The 15,428-nt window shown below is 39.0% G+C and overlaps 1 protein-coding gene across 4 annotated transcripts in view; it reads right to left on the minus strand.

Annotated features, from left to right (window-relative positions):
* PATJ (PATJ crumbs cell polarity complex component) overlaps nucleotides 1–15,428 on the minus strand; it is a 383,451-nt gene that overhangs the window by 140,691 nt on the left and 227,332 nt on the right. For all 4 annotated transcript variants that reach the window (XR_008715910.1, XM_055585657.1, XM_055585656.1 and 1 more), the window contains exon 29: nucleotides 3,391–3,482. Coding sequence is in view for 3 of the 4 variants with exons in the window: in XM_055585657.1 (XP_055441632.1) it covers nucleotides 3,391–3,482 (92 nt within the window). In the remaining variant the exon portion in view is untranslated. The remainder of the gene's footprint in view (nucleotides 1–3,390; nucleotides 3,483–15,428) is intronic.

Consider the following 15,428-nt stretch of genomic DNA (forward strand, 5'->3'; position numbering starts at 1 on the left):
ATCATTAAGAATAGAAGACACAGAGAAGCACCAGCAGCAGCCTAGCAACAGCAGACAGGAAACTAAAAGACGTTTTAGGTAGGCTGTGTCCTCGTCTCTTATTCTAACATTTACTAGAAATGATTGTATATAATGTCTGTAGCTATCTCTTCCAGTGCTTAACCATTATGATGTTAATTAGAGCATTCTTAAACTGTGAATGTGATTCACTCAAAAAATAGTCAAGATTCTGGAATTAGGCAACGTACATATGAGAATTGGTTCTCTTTTCCCCTCCTCTTTCTTTCACCCTAACTACTACTTTCCTTCTCTTTTACCTCCATCCTGCCCCCCTCCCACATTTTCTGCCATCATCACCATCATCTTCATCTCTATAGCAGCCATATATGTTGAGTCCATATTTCCAGGCAATTTACATGTACTAATACATTAGACAATTTATGAACTAGCTCAGGAAACTAATCAAGCTTAAACAGCTGTGGTATCATGAGTGAATTTCAAGCCCAGGCTGAGTGAATTGATGGTTTCTTTTTTAATCACTAAGCCTGAGAGTTCAGTTTTGCTTTAGAAAAGAACCGATCACTTTAGATAAGAGTTCTTAGTCAAATGATTAGTTCCTTCCCTATAGAAACGGAAGCGTTAATTAATAAAATGCTGGCATGCAAATTACTAGATATGTATCTATTGAATCAAACAAAGGCTATGAGCAGAGGAACATCTTTCTTGCTTCAATTCAAGCTCTTTTTCCTTTAGACAGTCTAAAAGTAGATACAACAATAGATTGTTCAGAATCATGCCTATGTTATTTTTCTCCTTACAAAAGAAGATACAGAAAATCTTTTTAAATTGGGGAGAGGGACTAAACTATAAGGAGTTTTATAAAACTAACTTACTATGATTGTTGCATTTGGAGAATATATGATCTGGATTGCTCAGTAAGAGTTGAAAGGAAATTTATTCTATAAAGCTTTCTGAATCCCCACTATGTGCTAGACACAGTAATTTAATGACCATGCAAGAAAGGTTCATAATTAGATGACACATTCTGCTTGTACCTTGATATTTGTAAATTGCTTAAAATCATGTCTAGAAAATAAGTATTCAGCAGCATCCTCAATCACGCTTACACCATTAATTGCTGAACAAATTTTTTCCTTGATTCTGATCCCTTCTGAACAGTCCAAAATTGAAACTACCAGACACTAAATTAATGGGACTTTATTACTATTATTAAAATTTTACTCAGCTTTCTCTTCTGTCTTCTAAATAACTTCAAATCATTTAATCTTTCTTTCTTGAAGTAGGGGGTTCTATTTCCCAACTACTTAATTGCATTAAATGATTTCCTTTGGATCCTATTCAATTCTCTTTTTGTTCCCTTTAAAATGGGATGAGTCAGCATGAGTATAAAGGCCCCACAGAAGACAAAGACATAACAAGAATGTTAATCAGTAATAACATCCCTTGTGGCAGTGGCCACAAAGTGCCAAGCACTGATGTGCAGACACTCTTGAATGCTACGTAACATCTCATGTGATCCTCACACAGCTTTAAACCAAGTTTTCAAGCTTAAATGGCTTCAACTCTTTAGTTGTATGGATTTCTATTGATGGACACTTTAAATTTTTGAGTCACTGACCTTTTCTCAAGTCTGTTCATGTTTTCCTCATCTAACTAAACTTGTAACCTCTGGCAATAGGAAGGGTAAAGGGACTGGTGTCTAACAGAACTCCAAGGTCAGTAAACCAAAGGAGACTGTCATTATGCAAATGGGGAGGAGGAAGGTTTCTCACCCTAGATACAAGAGCAACAAACCCTGGAAATCCAGAAAGTGCTAATGAACAGGATAAAAGGTCATTGCTGCTGCTGCTAAGTCACTTCAGTCATGTCCGACTCTGTGTGACCCCATAGACGGCAGCCCACCAGGCTCCCCCGTCCCTGGGATTCTCCAGGCAAGAACACTGGAGCGGGTTGCCATTTCCTTCTCCAATGCATGAAAGTGAAAAGTGAAAGGGAAGTCGCTCAGTTGTGTCCGACTCTTCGTGACCCCATGGACTGCAGCCTACCAGGCTCCTCCATTCATGGGATTTTCCAGGCAAGAGTACTGGAGTGGGGTGCCATTAATGTAGGACTTTTTCAGGAGCAAAGCAGCTATGCCTGTGAGGCTGAAGTGATGGCATGGGAAGGAATATTTCAATCATCTACACTAGTGTCCAAAACTGGGAATAAACAACCTCTTAATCCCAGCTGTCTCCTGGGAACGGATGGGTCTTACTAAAAAGTAACTACTGAGAAGAGGAAGAGTAATATTAATCATCGCCATCATAAGGACAGGTAACATTTCTTCAAGCCTTTACTCTATCCTTGACACTGTGTATTTCTAATTTTCAAAATACCACAGTGAATGAGGTAAATGCTTTATAATCCCCAGTTTATAGATAGTAACTGAGTCCCCAAAGGCAAAGAAACAGAGTGATAGTTAACATACAGTTACATCCTCTAAAAATAATTTGGATTTATCTGTCATTTCAGTAAAATTACATGGAATCAAACCTCATTCCATGTCTGATGGAGCAATGATGGCTCCCACCAATGAGGGGTCTCAATTCTGACTCACTTATACCACAAGGGCTCAGTCTGCTGGCAGATGAGGTGTGGGCAAATGTGGAGCCCCTAAAGGACTACACGACTCCAGACAGTAGAGCTCACATCTTCTCCCGTCTGTATTTCTCACTTGCCCTCTTAACATGAAGCTCCTAAAACTTCCCTGGGTTCTTTTTTTTTCCTGCCTATCCTTTGATGAAGGCATTAATGAGATAGCAAATGTAGCAAATGTACCAAATGATGCTGATGGGAGGATGACAAGCTAGAATGTTCTATGATATTTAAAAAGATGATAATCAGATCAAGAAAGAATTTTCCAAAATAGAAATACAAACATAAGCCTCAACTACCAGTTCTATCATGTGAACTGTACACAACAAGAACACCTCAGCATCAAAGCAATCTATACTTTTCTTGGGCTTCCATGGTGGTTCAGATGGTAAAGAATCTGCCTGCAATGCAGGAGACCTGGGTTTGATCCCTGCATCAGGAAGATCTCCTGGAAAAGGGAATGGCTACCCACTCTAGTATTCTTGCCTGGAGGATTCTATGAGCAGAGGAACCTGGAAGGTTACAGTCCACGGGTGTCACCAAGAGTTAGACACAAGACTTAGCACACATTCTTTTCTTACAGTGACAATTACAAAAGGAAAACATATTTTTAGAACACAGTGATTGTTTTAAACAAACAAAAGATAAAATAGTATTACATATTTTATGTATAAGATAAAATAACATCTCGAGAAGAGATCTTGAGTTTTAGGAAACCAGACATATCTGTCTTACCTGATAAAAACCAGCTTGACCTTTGGCGGAGCAGTCTTAATAATGGCAGATGCATTTTGGTGACTTCTTCCATATAGAATCTGATTGTTTATCTGTGGTGAAAAAACAAAATGTAATTGTGAAACTACAATATATATATTTCATGTATATATATATATGTATACACACACACACATGTATACAAGTATATGTGCATATACTTGGAATTAAACAATAAAGTTCCTTCATTTTTAAGTGGGTAGATGGAGGACTCTTTAATGCTAAAAATCTTGACATTCTTCATAGCACAAATTCAAACTCTAATTCTAAGCAGCTACTAAAATCTCTTAAATTCAGAATTTTTGGCCTTTTTGCTAAACTTGACAGTAGTAGCTGAGCTAGATGCAAAAACTTTGTGATAGATATTTCATTTCCTACAGCTTTTCCAGACTCCTAAGAAATGCAGAAAACAGACCAAACTGTGGTATTCATCAGAGCTCTGGAGGGCCCATTAAACATGATTCTGTAAAGGAGTCAAGGTTATTACATAGCATAAATTGTGTTACTCCAGAGGATGTAAATATTATGGCCCCATTTTAAGTCAAATATTAGATCAATTGCACAGACTATTTCACAGGACCTAATGAATGAGATATCTGCTCTTATCCAAGATGAGGTGGAATTTTTTAACTTGACTGAATTCATCTAAATACTATCTGAAAACATTTATATTCTAAATTTCTTCAGTCCAGATTTTCCCATTGCTAAGCTATGATGACAGCTACAAGCAATCTTTTATTTTATTTCCACCATTTGATAAGAGCTCACACAGTTTTTGCTTTTTCTCTCTTGTCTCTTCAATAAGTAGTTAGTGATCTATGTCATATTGTCTCTATTTAACTGAGGTCTTGATACCTTTTACTATTTAAGGGATAGTATAGTATACTTGATGAAAGTGAAAGTGGAGAGTGAAAAAGTTGGCTTAAAGCTCAACATTCAGAAAACGAAGATCATGGCATCCGGTCCCACCACTTCATGGGAAATAGATGGGGAAACAGTGGAAACAGTGTCAGACTTTTTTTTTTCTGGGCTCCAAAATCACTACAGATGGTGACTGCAGCCATGAAATTAAAAGACGCTTACTCCTTGGAAGGAAAGTTATGACCAACCTAGATAGCATATTCAAAAGCAGAGACATTACTTTGCCAACAAAGGTTCATCTAGGCAAGGCTATGGTTTTTTTCCTGTGGTCATGTATGGATGTGAGAGTTGGACTGTGAAGAAGGCTGAGCGCTGAAGAATTGATGCTTTTGAACTGTGGTGTTGGAGAAGACTCTTGAGAGTCCCTTGGACTGCAAGGAGACCCAACCAGTCCATTCTGAAGGAGATCAGCCCTGGGATTTCTTTGGAAGGAATGATGCTAAAGCTGAAACTCCAGTACTTTGGCCACCTCATGCGAAGAGCTGATTCATTGGAAAAGACCCTGATGCTGGGAAGGATTGGGGGCAGGAGGAGAAGGGGACAACAGAGGATGAGATGGCTGGATGGCATCACTGACTCGATGGACGTGAGTCTGAGTGAACTCCGGGAGTTGGTGATGGACAGGGAGGCCTGGCGTGCTGCGATTCATGGGGTCGCAGAGTCGGACACGACTGAGCAACTGATGTGATCTGATCTGATAGTATACTATATAAGGAATGGTAAAAAAGGGATTTATGCTTTCTGTAATTAGAATCTAACTTGCCTGTCCTTGATGCCACTGAACTGTTGCATTTGAAGACATTTGAAAACGGTCTCATTTTTGTTCTAACAGCTGTTATGAGAAAGTATACAGAAATTAACACTTCAAAGGATGGAATGAAGATATAATATTTTTAACTACATAAAATGAAGTTCATCCATCACCTCAAAGTGGTAAAGCTGGGATTCATATGAAAGGCTGTTACAAAAACTAAACTTGAACCACTGCTTCATTATGTCTCTCATTTTGTCAGCTTTTATTCTTCACCAAGATAATCAGCCTCCCAAAAAACTACTGATCACACTATCATTTCTCTGTGTCTCAGTTTCTTCTTCTTTAAAACAAATCTAAGCATCTATTACATAAAATTATTGTGAGAATGAAATGAGATAATGTCTTTAAATTTTATTTACAGTAATCTTGGAGTGAAAAAGTTGGCTTAAAGCTCAACATTCAGAAAACTAAGATTATGGCATCTGGTCCCATCAGTTCATAGCAAATAGACGGGGAAACAGTGGAAACAATGAGAGACTTCATTTTTGGGGGCTCCAAAATCACTGCAAGATGGTGATTGCAGCCATGAAATTAAAAGAAGCTTACTCCTTGGAAGGAAAGTTATGACCAACCTAGACAGCATATTAAAAAGCAGAGATATTACTTTGCCAACAAAGGTCCGTCTAGTCAAGGCTATGGTTTTTCCAGTGGTCATGTATGGATGTGAGAGTTGGACTGTGAAGAAAGCTGAGCACTGAAGAATTGATGCTTTTGAACTGTGGTATTGGAGACGACTCTGGAAAGTCCCTTGGACTGCAAGGAGATCCAACCAGTCAGTTCTAAAGGAAATCAGTTCTGAATATTCATTGGAAGGACTGATGCTAAAGCTGAAACTTCAACACTTTGGCCACCTGATGAGAAGAACTGACTCATTTGAAAAGACCCTGATGCTGGGAAAGATTGAGGGCAGGAGGAGAAGGGGATGACAGAGAATGAGATAGTTGGATGTCATCACCGACTCAATGGACATGAGTTTGGGTAGGCTCCGGGAGTTGGTGTTGGACAGGGAGGCCTGGCATGCTGCAGCTCACAGGGTCACAAAGAGTCAGATACAACTGAGCGACTGAACTGAACTGATATCCAAAGAGTTTTTAACTTTTAAGCATTAAAACTACTCACCTTTTCTCTTAACGTGAAAATCGCTCAGTAGTGTCCTACTCTTTGCGACCCCATGGACTATACAGTCCAACCCAGGGATCAAATCCAGGTCTCCCCCATTGTAGGCAGATTCTTTACCAGCTGAGCCACAAGGAAAGCCCAAGAATACTGGAGTGGGTAGCCTATCCCTTCTCAAGTGGATCTTCCTGACCCAGGAATCAAACCAGGGTTTCCTGCATTGCAGGTGGATTCTTTACCAACTGAGCTATCAGGGATTAAGGTTTCTGTCTTTTTGATATGACATATTTTTAAAAATACCCAAACTCTGTATGATACTCTGATGATGGATACATGCCATTATGGTGACTTAGTGGTAAAGAATTTGTCTGCCAATGCTGGAAATACAGGAGATACAGGTTTGATCCCTGGGTCAGGAAGATCCCCTGAAGGAGGAAATGGCTACTCACTCTAGTATTCCTGCCAGGATAATCCAATGGAGAGAGGAGCCTGGTGGGCAACAGTCTACAGGATTAAAAAGAGGAGGACACAACTGAACGACTGAGCACGCAGCACATAGAACATACAAGGGCTTCCCTGGTGGCTCAGTGGTAAAGAATCTGCCTGACAATGCAAGAGCCTCAGGTTTGATCCCTGGTTCAGGAAGATCCCCTGGAGAAGGAAATGGCAACCCACTCCAATATTCTTGCCTGGGAAATCCCATGGACAGAGGAGCCTGGCGGGCTATAGTCCATGGGATCACAAAAGAGTTGGACGTGACTTGGCAACCAAACAACAACATAAAATGTACAAGGCCCAGAGTGAGCGCTAATGTAAACTGTGAACTCTGAGTGATAACAATGGGTCAATGTAGGTTCGTCAACTGTAATGTATGCACCGCTCCAGAAGGGGGTGTTGATAATGAGGGAAGCTGTGCAAGTGTGGGGGAAAGGGTTACACAGGAAATCTCTTTAATCTTCCTCTCAATTTGTCTGCTCTGAAAAAATAAAAAACAATTTTTTGAGTGCCCAGCATCTATATAATATATTTTCTCTTAATACTTTCATGGTTTGATTTTTCTTATATTTACATCTTCTTACCTAACAGCTATTAGAAAAATAAATAAGTCATGTAGTCATTAAGAGTAATGTGAAAAAGCATGGATAATGACATAAAAAATATTCAAAATATATTAAGTGACAAAGCCTGGCTACAACATAGTCTGTCTAGCATGGTCATCTTTTTTGCTAACTATATTTCTTAATCTCTTTAACGGATAGTGAACTGAAATTAAGAAAGTTTAAATCACAATTTTAAATTGAGAGGATGCATGGAATATGCCTGACCAGTGCCTGGCACTCTTCCCCACCGTGTCTGTACTCTGCTTTCAGAAAGTGTTTCGTAAACCATGACCTATGCAACGTTCCTGTCTTTGAACTCTGTGGCATGCGTGTGTGCTCAGTCGCTAAGCCATATCCAACTTTTTGTGGCCCCGTGGACTGCAGCCCACCAGGCTCCTCTGTCCATGAGATTTCCCAGCAAGAATATTGGTGTGGGTTGCCATTTCCTTCTCCAAGGGATCTTCAAGACCAGGGGGTGAACCTGTGCCTCCTGCATTGGCAGGCAGGTCCTTTATCACTGAGCCACCAGAGAAGCCCAAATTCTATGGCACTAGGTTTAAAAAATTTCTTAGTACACTTGTACTGCACCCACATGGTAAAGCCAACCACTGTCAGGTAGAGAGCATCAGCGCAGGCACATGACAGTAACTGAACAGCGCTAAACTCCTTGAGGGTAAGAACCTGCATCCTCCTCTATGTATTCCCCAGCTTTCACACATAGCTCGCATACAGTGGCGGCTCAGTGAGGATGCACTGAATCACAGATCCCTGAGTGAAAGGAACACTTCCATTACTCAACGGCTAGTATGCTGTCTCTGAGGTGGGCTCTAACCCTCAACACAATTGACGTTTTAAAAAAAAAATTTTTTTTTTATTAGCAAAAACTTGAGCAAATAGAAAATTGAGCTGTTTCATGTTTATGGATATGCCTTTTTTTTTTTAGTTGCGATTCTCCATTTTGATAGACTAGAACTCATGGCACTATTATTCTAAGAAGGAAAAATCACAGCCCAAACGAAGGAACCAAGTCATTAATTTTAATTTACCTAAGCGTAAATCTGAAGTTGTATGTCTTTCATGGTGCTGTTTCTGAATATTCAGAGGCCCTGGCAGTAGAACAGCAAGGCAGCTTGCTTGCTGGCGATGTTTTTCCAGTGCCAGCAACTGTGGCATTTACTGCTAAGGCAGCTGCTCCCTGCCAGTGTTCAGGGGCCTCTGGAGAGACTCTGCTACTCAGTGGAAAACTGGGAACAGAATGGGAAACTGAACATAGAGTGAAACTTGATTTTACAGGATTAAACGTAAAAAGAAAATGCAGATCTTTGGATTAAAAAAAATCCAAGACAAAGCCTCTTTTCTGGCTTCACAAATTACACATTAGCAGTCCTCTGAGTTTCAGGAGAGGAAGATCTCTTTTGTGTTCTCTAGATCTTATTGTTTAGAAAGCAACTTCACTGTATAAATAAAAGGTATACAGCTTCCAACAACATAAGTGACCTTTATATTTCCTTATCTCTAAGGAAACACACTCCAGAGAAAATTCAGTAAGTAATTAGAAAGAATATGATGCATTTTATGCAAATTAACTTTAGGTTTGTCACTTATCCTATTTCTGAGAAGCTGCTGTTTTCTGTTGTTTAAACAATAGATAAAGAGTATCTTCCAAGTATAGCGTAGACAGGAAAGAAAGCATTTTACACCTCCTGGAAGGTTTTCAGGTTAAGTCTAATTATTAATAGCTACCAGTCACTGAGTGCTTACTCTGTGCCAAACTCTGTACCGCAAAGCTCTTGATGCACGGGTTCGCAGTTAAATCTTAGAAGGGCTGGGTGTTATGTACTTTCACCAGATGATGAAACTGGCATCCAAGAGCTTGATTTAAATATTAGTTGAAAACCCTGTATTCCTAAGGCACACCTAGAGGTCATATCATCTGTATGGTGCACATAAAACTCAGCTGATTTCTAAAGTCATCTTTGTAAAGGTGTCTATTAAATAAACTCTGAGCTGGACACCTACCATCTTAGGTCCTGGAATTTTGATATACACAAGTTAGAATTGAATCTGCCTGCCAATGCAGGGGACGCAGTTTCAATCCTTGGGTCAGGAAGATCCCCTGGAGGAGGAAATAGCAACCCACTCCAGTATTCTTACCTGGAGAATCCCATGGACAGAGATTGATGGGATAGAGTTCATGGGGGCGCAGAGAGTTGGGCATGACAGCACACACATGATACAGCGCAACACAAGTCAGAATCGAGCATTTTATCACAGTGCATAGAGGTAAGGCCTGGAAACTCTGTTAGGCTTTTGAAATCCCTAATGTAGTATGCAGTTCCGTAAGACTGTACCTTTCTTCTTGTGTAAACAAGCTGCACCCTGAACAGTAATATATACTTACTACAACTTTTTCATTATAGAAATAAACAAACATTGACCACCTTTTAAACTTTTTTCTAACCCAAGCCAAAGGAAAACAATTAAAATATTTCATCCTTTCAGAATGTAAGTGATCATTCAGATTATCTAGAAATTGGAAAAGATATTATTTTCCATTTACTTCCAGTAAACTGAGAAGTAGAGAAACTAAGTGCTTTCCCAAAGTTTCTCCTTTCAAAAGTGACTCAATGATATATGGAAAGAATAATAAATTATTTAGATATATCTTTATCTTTGATACTATCTAATAATGGAAGAAAGAACTCTCCTTAGTACTGACTTGGTATTCCAACTCCCTCTAAATAATCTATTTATTATGTTAAAATCTGAGATGTACAACTCTTCCATTCAAGGGTAACCATATTTTAAAATCTGGGACAATCCAATTTATACATGTTGTTCCCACTATTTATAGTGTGCCTTCTCTCAAATGTAACCCAGTTTGGATGATAAATAATTTTTCCCACATTCAATCAGCCATGACTATTGAAAGTATATTTTATGCCACTTCATCTTGATTTCCATATTACTAAGTGAGAAAGCCAGACCAGACTGGGGATGTAGTAGAGATTTGGGGGGTTGTTGACAGCACACAACCACTTTTCTTTAGAAGGGATGGTCCTTCAAACCTTCCAATCACGAACACCATCCATCATGATTGACAGTCAAGTTAGCCTCATGTAGCCATAATACATCACATAGGAAAAGCCATCACCTTCTAAGGCCCCCAGGCATCCTGATCTTCAGGTTCTAGAAGGGACACACATACCATTCCAAAAAATTCTCCTTCTTTGAGTTAAATTGTCTTGAGCTAATTTCTGTTCTTTACCAATGAAAAGTCTCTACCAATACACTATCGGAGACTTCATTAATTTATACATCCAAGTGTGACTCTATCTCCTAGTCTTAAACTCTTTCAGACACACAGTAATTTACCTTGGCATTCAGAAGGGGAAAAAAAGAAAAGGAAAAAGGCTTTCTGTATAAATGAGATTTTCATACTCTTGACCTATAATTCTGTTTTTTTCATCTGTGTTTGTCTTTCCTAATTACTGGGTGTGTGCATGTTCAATCATTCAGTCATGTCCAACTCTTTGTGACCCCATGGGCTACATATAGCCCACCAGACTCCTCTGTCCTCTGGAACTTTCTAGGCAAGAATACTGGAACAGGTTGCCATTCCTATTCCAGGGGATCTTCCTGACTCAGGGATTGAACCCACGTCTCCTGTGTCTCCTGCATTGGAAGGCAGATTCTTTACCACTGCATCCCCTGGGAAGCCCTCTGACTACTGACAAAAGGCCTTTCTGAAATCCTCCACAGGGTCAGTAACTTCTATCTCAGTTCCATTACCCTTGGTCCCAGAATGACACAAATACTTTATCATAGCTCATCTTCCAAGGTTCTGAACTTTCAGCTGAATGAAATGGCATTCAGGAAAAACTTAACAACGTTCTAGATACTGAAAACAATAGCCCCCAATAAGAAACATCTGTATTTGTAAAACTTATAAATAGTATAAAAAGCCTGAACAAACTTCTTTTTGGCCAACAAGGACATAATAGGTTTTCATTTTGATCCATATTTTCCATCACGAGCTGGTTTCTGCTACTATAGCTGAGCCGGGGGAGGGGGCGGTCAAGGGGGAAGAGGAATGGTGGTGAACACTGATTTGAGGTAAACTCTCTATATTTAGATACTAGAGATCGAATACTTAATTGCAATATTTCATGTGTAGTTTATAGAAGAAGTAGAATTAGGGTTAATCCAGCAACAATTCAGCAAAAATAAACAGAAATCCTTTTGTCATACTACATAAACTTTCACTTTAGAGGTCCTTAATGAGATTTGTTTCAATAAAATTATTCAAAAATATCATGAAGAGATAGGTTTCAATTATTCAATTTTCCATAATTAAATTGAACATGAATATAAATTTATACTGGAGAGTAAGTAGCTCAATTAAGTCTATTCAAAAATGTACCAAATTGGAAGTAAAAGTTAATTAGCTTTGATTTCTAAGCTTAGATTAGAAATATTAATTATATAAAAATTAAAATTTAGTTCAAGCAACAGGTTTGCCTGAGGTTTGAATATCATGTTAAAATATACTCAACAACACACCCTTTACCCATGCTTTTATTAAGTAGTATGATTTATTATGAATAGTAATAAATTATTAAAATTGAGTTATAAGTCAGGTAACTGAAATTGCTGATGAAATCTGAGAGTCCTCCCTAATTCACTTTTAAATATATTCTAAACTTTACATTTGCAAACATTATCTATAGGTTAACTTTTTTCTTTAATAAACACTCTTATTGACTTTAACATAGATGTAGAAAACAAACAAATCCTAAGTGTTCATAACTTGATGGGTCTTCTTATGGTTTAATTTTTGATCTAGCACTTCCACTTTTAAGAATTTATCCCCAAAAGATTAAAGACAAAGGTGTCAAAATACTTATCAGGGCCATAACTTATAATAGGAAAAACTAGACATTCATCAACAAAAGGTTTGTTATATTTGCCTTCATACATCAATAAATGGAAAACTGTGTCATTAAAAGGAGGTAAAGGAGAATGCTGCTGCTGCTGTTAAGTTGCTTCAGTGGTGTCTGACTCTGTGTGACCCCATAGACGGCAGCCCACCACCAGGCTCCCCCATCCCTGGGATTCTCCAGGCAAGGACACTGGAGCAGGCTGCCATTTTCTTCTCCAATGCATGAAAGTGAAAAGTGAAAGTGAAGTCGCTCAGTCGTGTCTGACTTTTCACGACCCCATGGACTGCAGCCCACCAGGCTCCTCCGTCCATGGGATTTTCCAGGCAAGAGTACTGGAGTTGGGTGCCATTGCCTTCTCCGAAAGGAGAATGATACAGATCTAAATCCACTGCCATATAAAGATAACTTTATAAAGTGAATATGACCAAACACAATGTAACCTATTTGTCATATTATTTTTATGTAAAAATTTCTGTCCAAGTCTAAAGAAAGCCCTGTAAGGATCTCAACTGTCAATGACGATGGTATCTTTGACTGCTGGGATTTAAGGTGATAGCCAGTGTTTTTATATTGATATTTTATAACTACTTTGTAACAATACCACTTATAAGCGCTCACAACATATAAAGCACATACACACATGCCTTAAATACATTCTTTCACACAAATCAATAGAGGAATGCATTACTATCTCATTTTACAGATGGAGAAATTGAGACTTAATGAGTTTTAGGAACCTGACCACAGTATTTAGAGCCAAATCTGTTTGAGTCTAAAAGCCTGTCCTATTAATAATTAGAAACCACTCCTAAAGGTATGGAGATAGGGGGTAAAAGTCAGAGGATAAGCAACTTTTCCTGTCTATTTTTTAAAACTTTTGATTTTGTATTGGGATATAGCCAACTGATTAACAATGCTGTGATAGTTTCAAGTGAACAGGGAAGGGACTCAGCCATACATACAAATGTATCCATTCTCCCCCAAACTCCCTTCCCATCCAGGCTGCCACATAACATTGAGCCGAGTTCCACATGCTATACAGTTGGTTGTTGTTTTTAATCCTACGAAATTTTAAATCCAATTAACAGGGCCTCACAAAATAGAAATTCCAGACCAAGAAATATTCCAATAAAAGTATAATAGATATGTGTCATATCTATCAATTTATTCACTTATTCAACAGCCATTGTGCAAGTGATGAGGAAACAGGAATTTTCATTATCATCATCACCACAGCTGCCATGTATTGAGCGTGATGTTCTAGATACCCATTCTCTGAAAGTCACTTCACTGGAATTGCTTTTACTTGGTCAGATATGGTTCTTTGCACACATACACCTGGTAAGTGACAGAGTCTTGGACACAGATAAATGCATTGCCATGTGATGGATGTGGACATAAAGCAAGAGATGATCATCTCTTCTTGGAGGTGGGTGGGTGGGTCTTGTGGAATCCTAGCAGGCCTAGGGTGAACAGAGGGGCACTAAGAACACCAGGACTGTGGAAAGGCTATTCTCATATATGAAAAGATACGCAGGTAGGAAACTATAGGCCTCTTCCTAGGAACCATGCAGATAGCTTTGGGGGTGGGGTATAGACTAACAGAATAGAGGTAACCAAGTCCTGTTCAAATGAGACTTTTTCCCTTCCAAAAATCTTAATCACTAGCCCCCATGAAAAACCATCCTCACTTTCCAAATCACTGCTTTCAACTTTGCAGATGGAAGAACTGAAGGGAAGAAAGGGGCAGCAAGGTAAGAATGGAACAGGGATGATGACTGCTACTCACATGAAAACACAATTTCACTGGAATGAAAAAGTATTTCTGAATAAATTTCACATTGATTTCTTTTCCTCAAAAGACAAAATAATACATGTCAAGCTCTAATAACTTAATAGTTTGAGCAAAGGAACAGGTTTTAAGGACTAAGTTTAATGAACACAGTGCTGAAATAAGGTCTTCCGTGACTTCATTTAATCTGTTTCTTGTGAAGTATAATGTTCCCAAAGGAACACATTTGTTTACAAGGCTAAAGCATGAGAGATTTATTTTCTCTCAAACAGAATGAATTAAATCGAAATACTTTCTGAAGGCAAAGTATAATAGCTTGTAGTTCACATCTCTCTAAATTTGATATACTGGGAAAATAGTAAAAGATACTCCTTTGAATTCTACAACCTAACACTATAGAAAAATATTGACTTCAAGGAAGTGAGCAGAGAAATATGTTTATGTGTTGCTCTGATCCCCTAGAGGAGGGCACAACAAACCACTCCAGTCTTCTTGCCTGGAGAATCCCATGGACAGAGGAGCCTGGCGGGCTACAGTCCATTGGGTCGCAAAGAGTCAGACACGACTGAAGCGACTTAGCATGCAGCACACACACACGTTGCTCTGATTCTTAGTGTTTCTATGGAAGCTGCCCTAGTTGCTACAGGCTGGTTCACTTGACCAAATGAAATAGGTATCTGTGGCTAACTTTGTATTATCTGCAGGGCATAGAAAGGAATGCATGAATGGAGTCAAAAGTATAATCTACTTCTAAGGGCTCATTAATATTGCAGAGGAATCATTCTTTCCTAGGATGCTGAGGCATTACATCCTATCTCTATTAATGTCACATAAGTGTCATATCTTTTTGCCTTTTCATACTGCTCAAGGGGTTCTTAAGGCAAGAATACTAAAGTGGTTTGCTATTCCCTACTCCAGTAGAACATATTTGGTCAGAACTCTCCACCATAACCCATCTGTCTTCGGTGGCCCTACACAGCATGGCTCATTTCACTGAGTTAGACAAAGTTGTGATCCATGTGATCAGTTTGGTTAGTTTTCTGTGCTTGTGGTATTCATACTGTCTGCCCTCTGATGGATAAGGATAAGAGGCTTGGGGAAGCTTCCTGATGGGAGAGACTGACTGTGGGGGAATCTGGGTCTTATTCTGAAGGGCAGGACCATGTTAAGTAAATCTTTAATCCAATTTCCTGTTGATGTTCGGGCCTGTGTTCCCTTCCTGTTGTTTGGCCTGAGGCTAAACTATGGTAGGAGTAATGGCAACCTCCTTCAAAAGGACTTATGCCCGCACTGTTGTATTCAGTGCCCCGACC

This window comes from Bubalus kerabau, chromosome 6, assembly GCF_029407905.1.
Source record: "Bubalus kerabau isolate K-KA32 ecotype Philippines breed swamp buffalo chromosome 6, PCC_UOA_SB_1v2, whole genome shotgun sequence".
NCBI classification, from domain to species: Eukaryota; Metazoa; Chordata; class Mammalia; order Artiodactyla; family Bovidae; genus Bubalus; species Bubalus kerabau.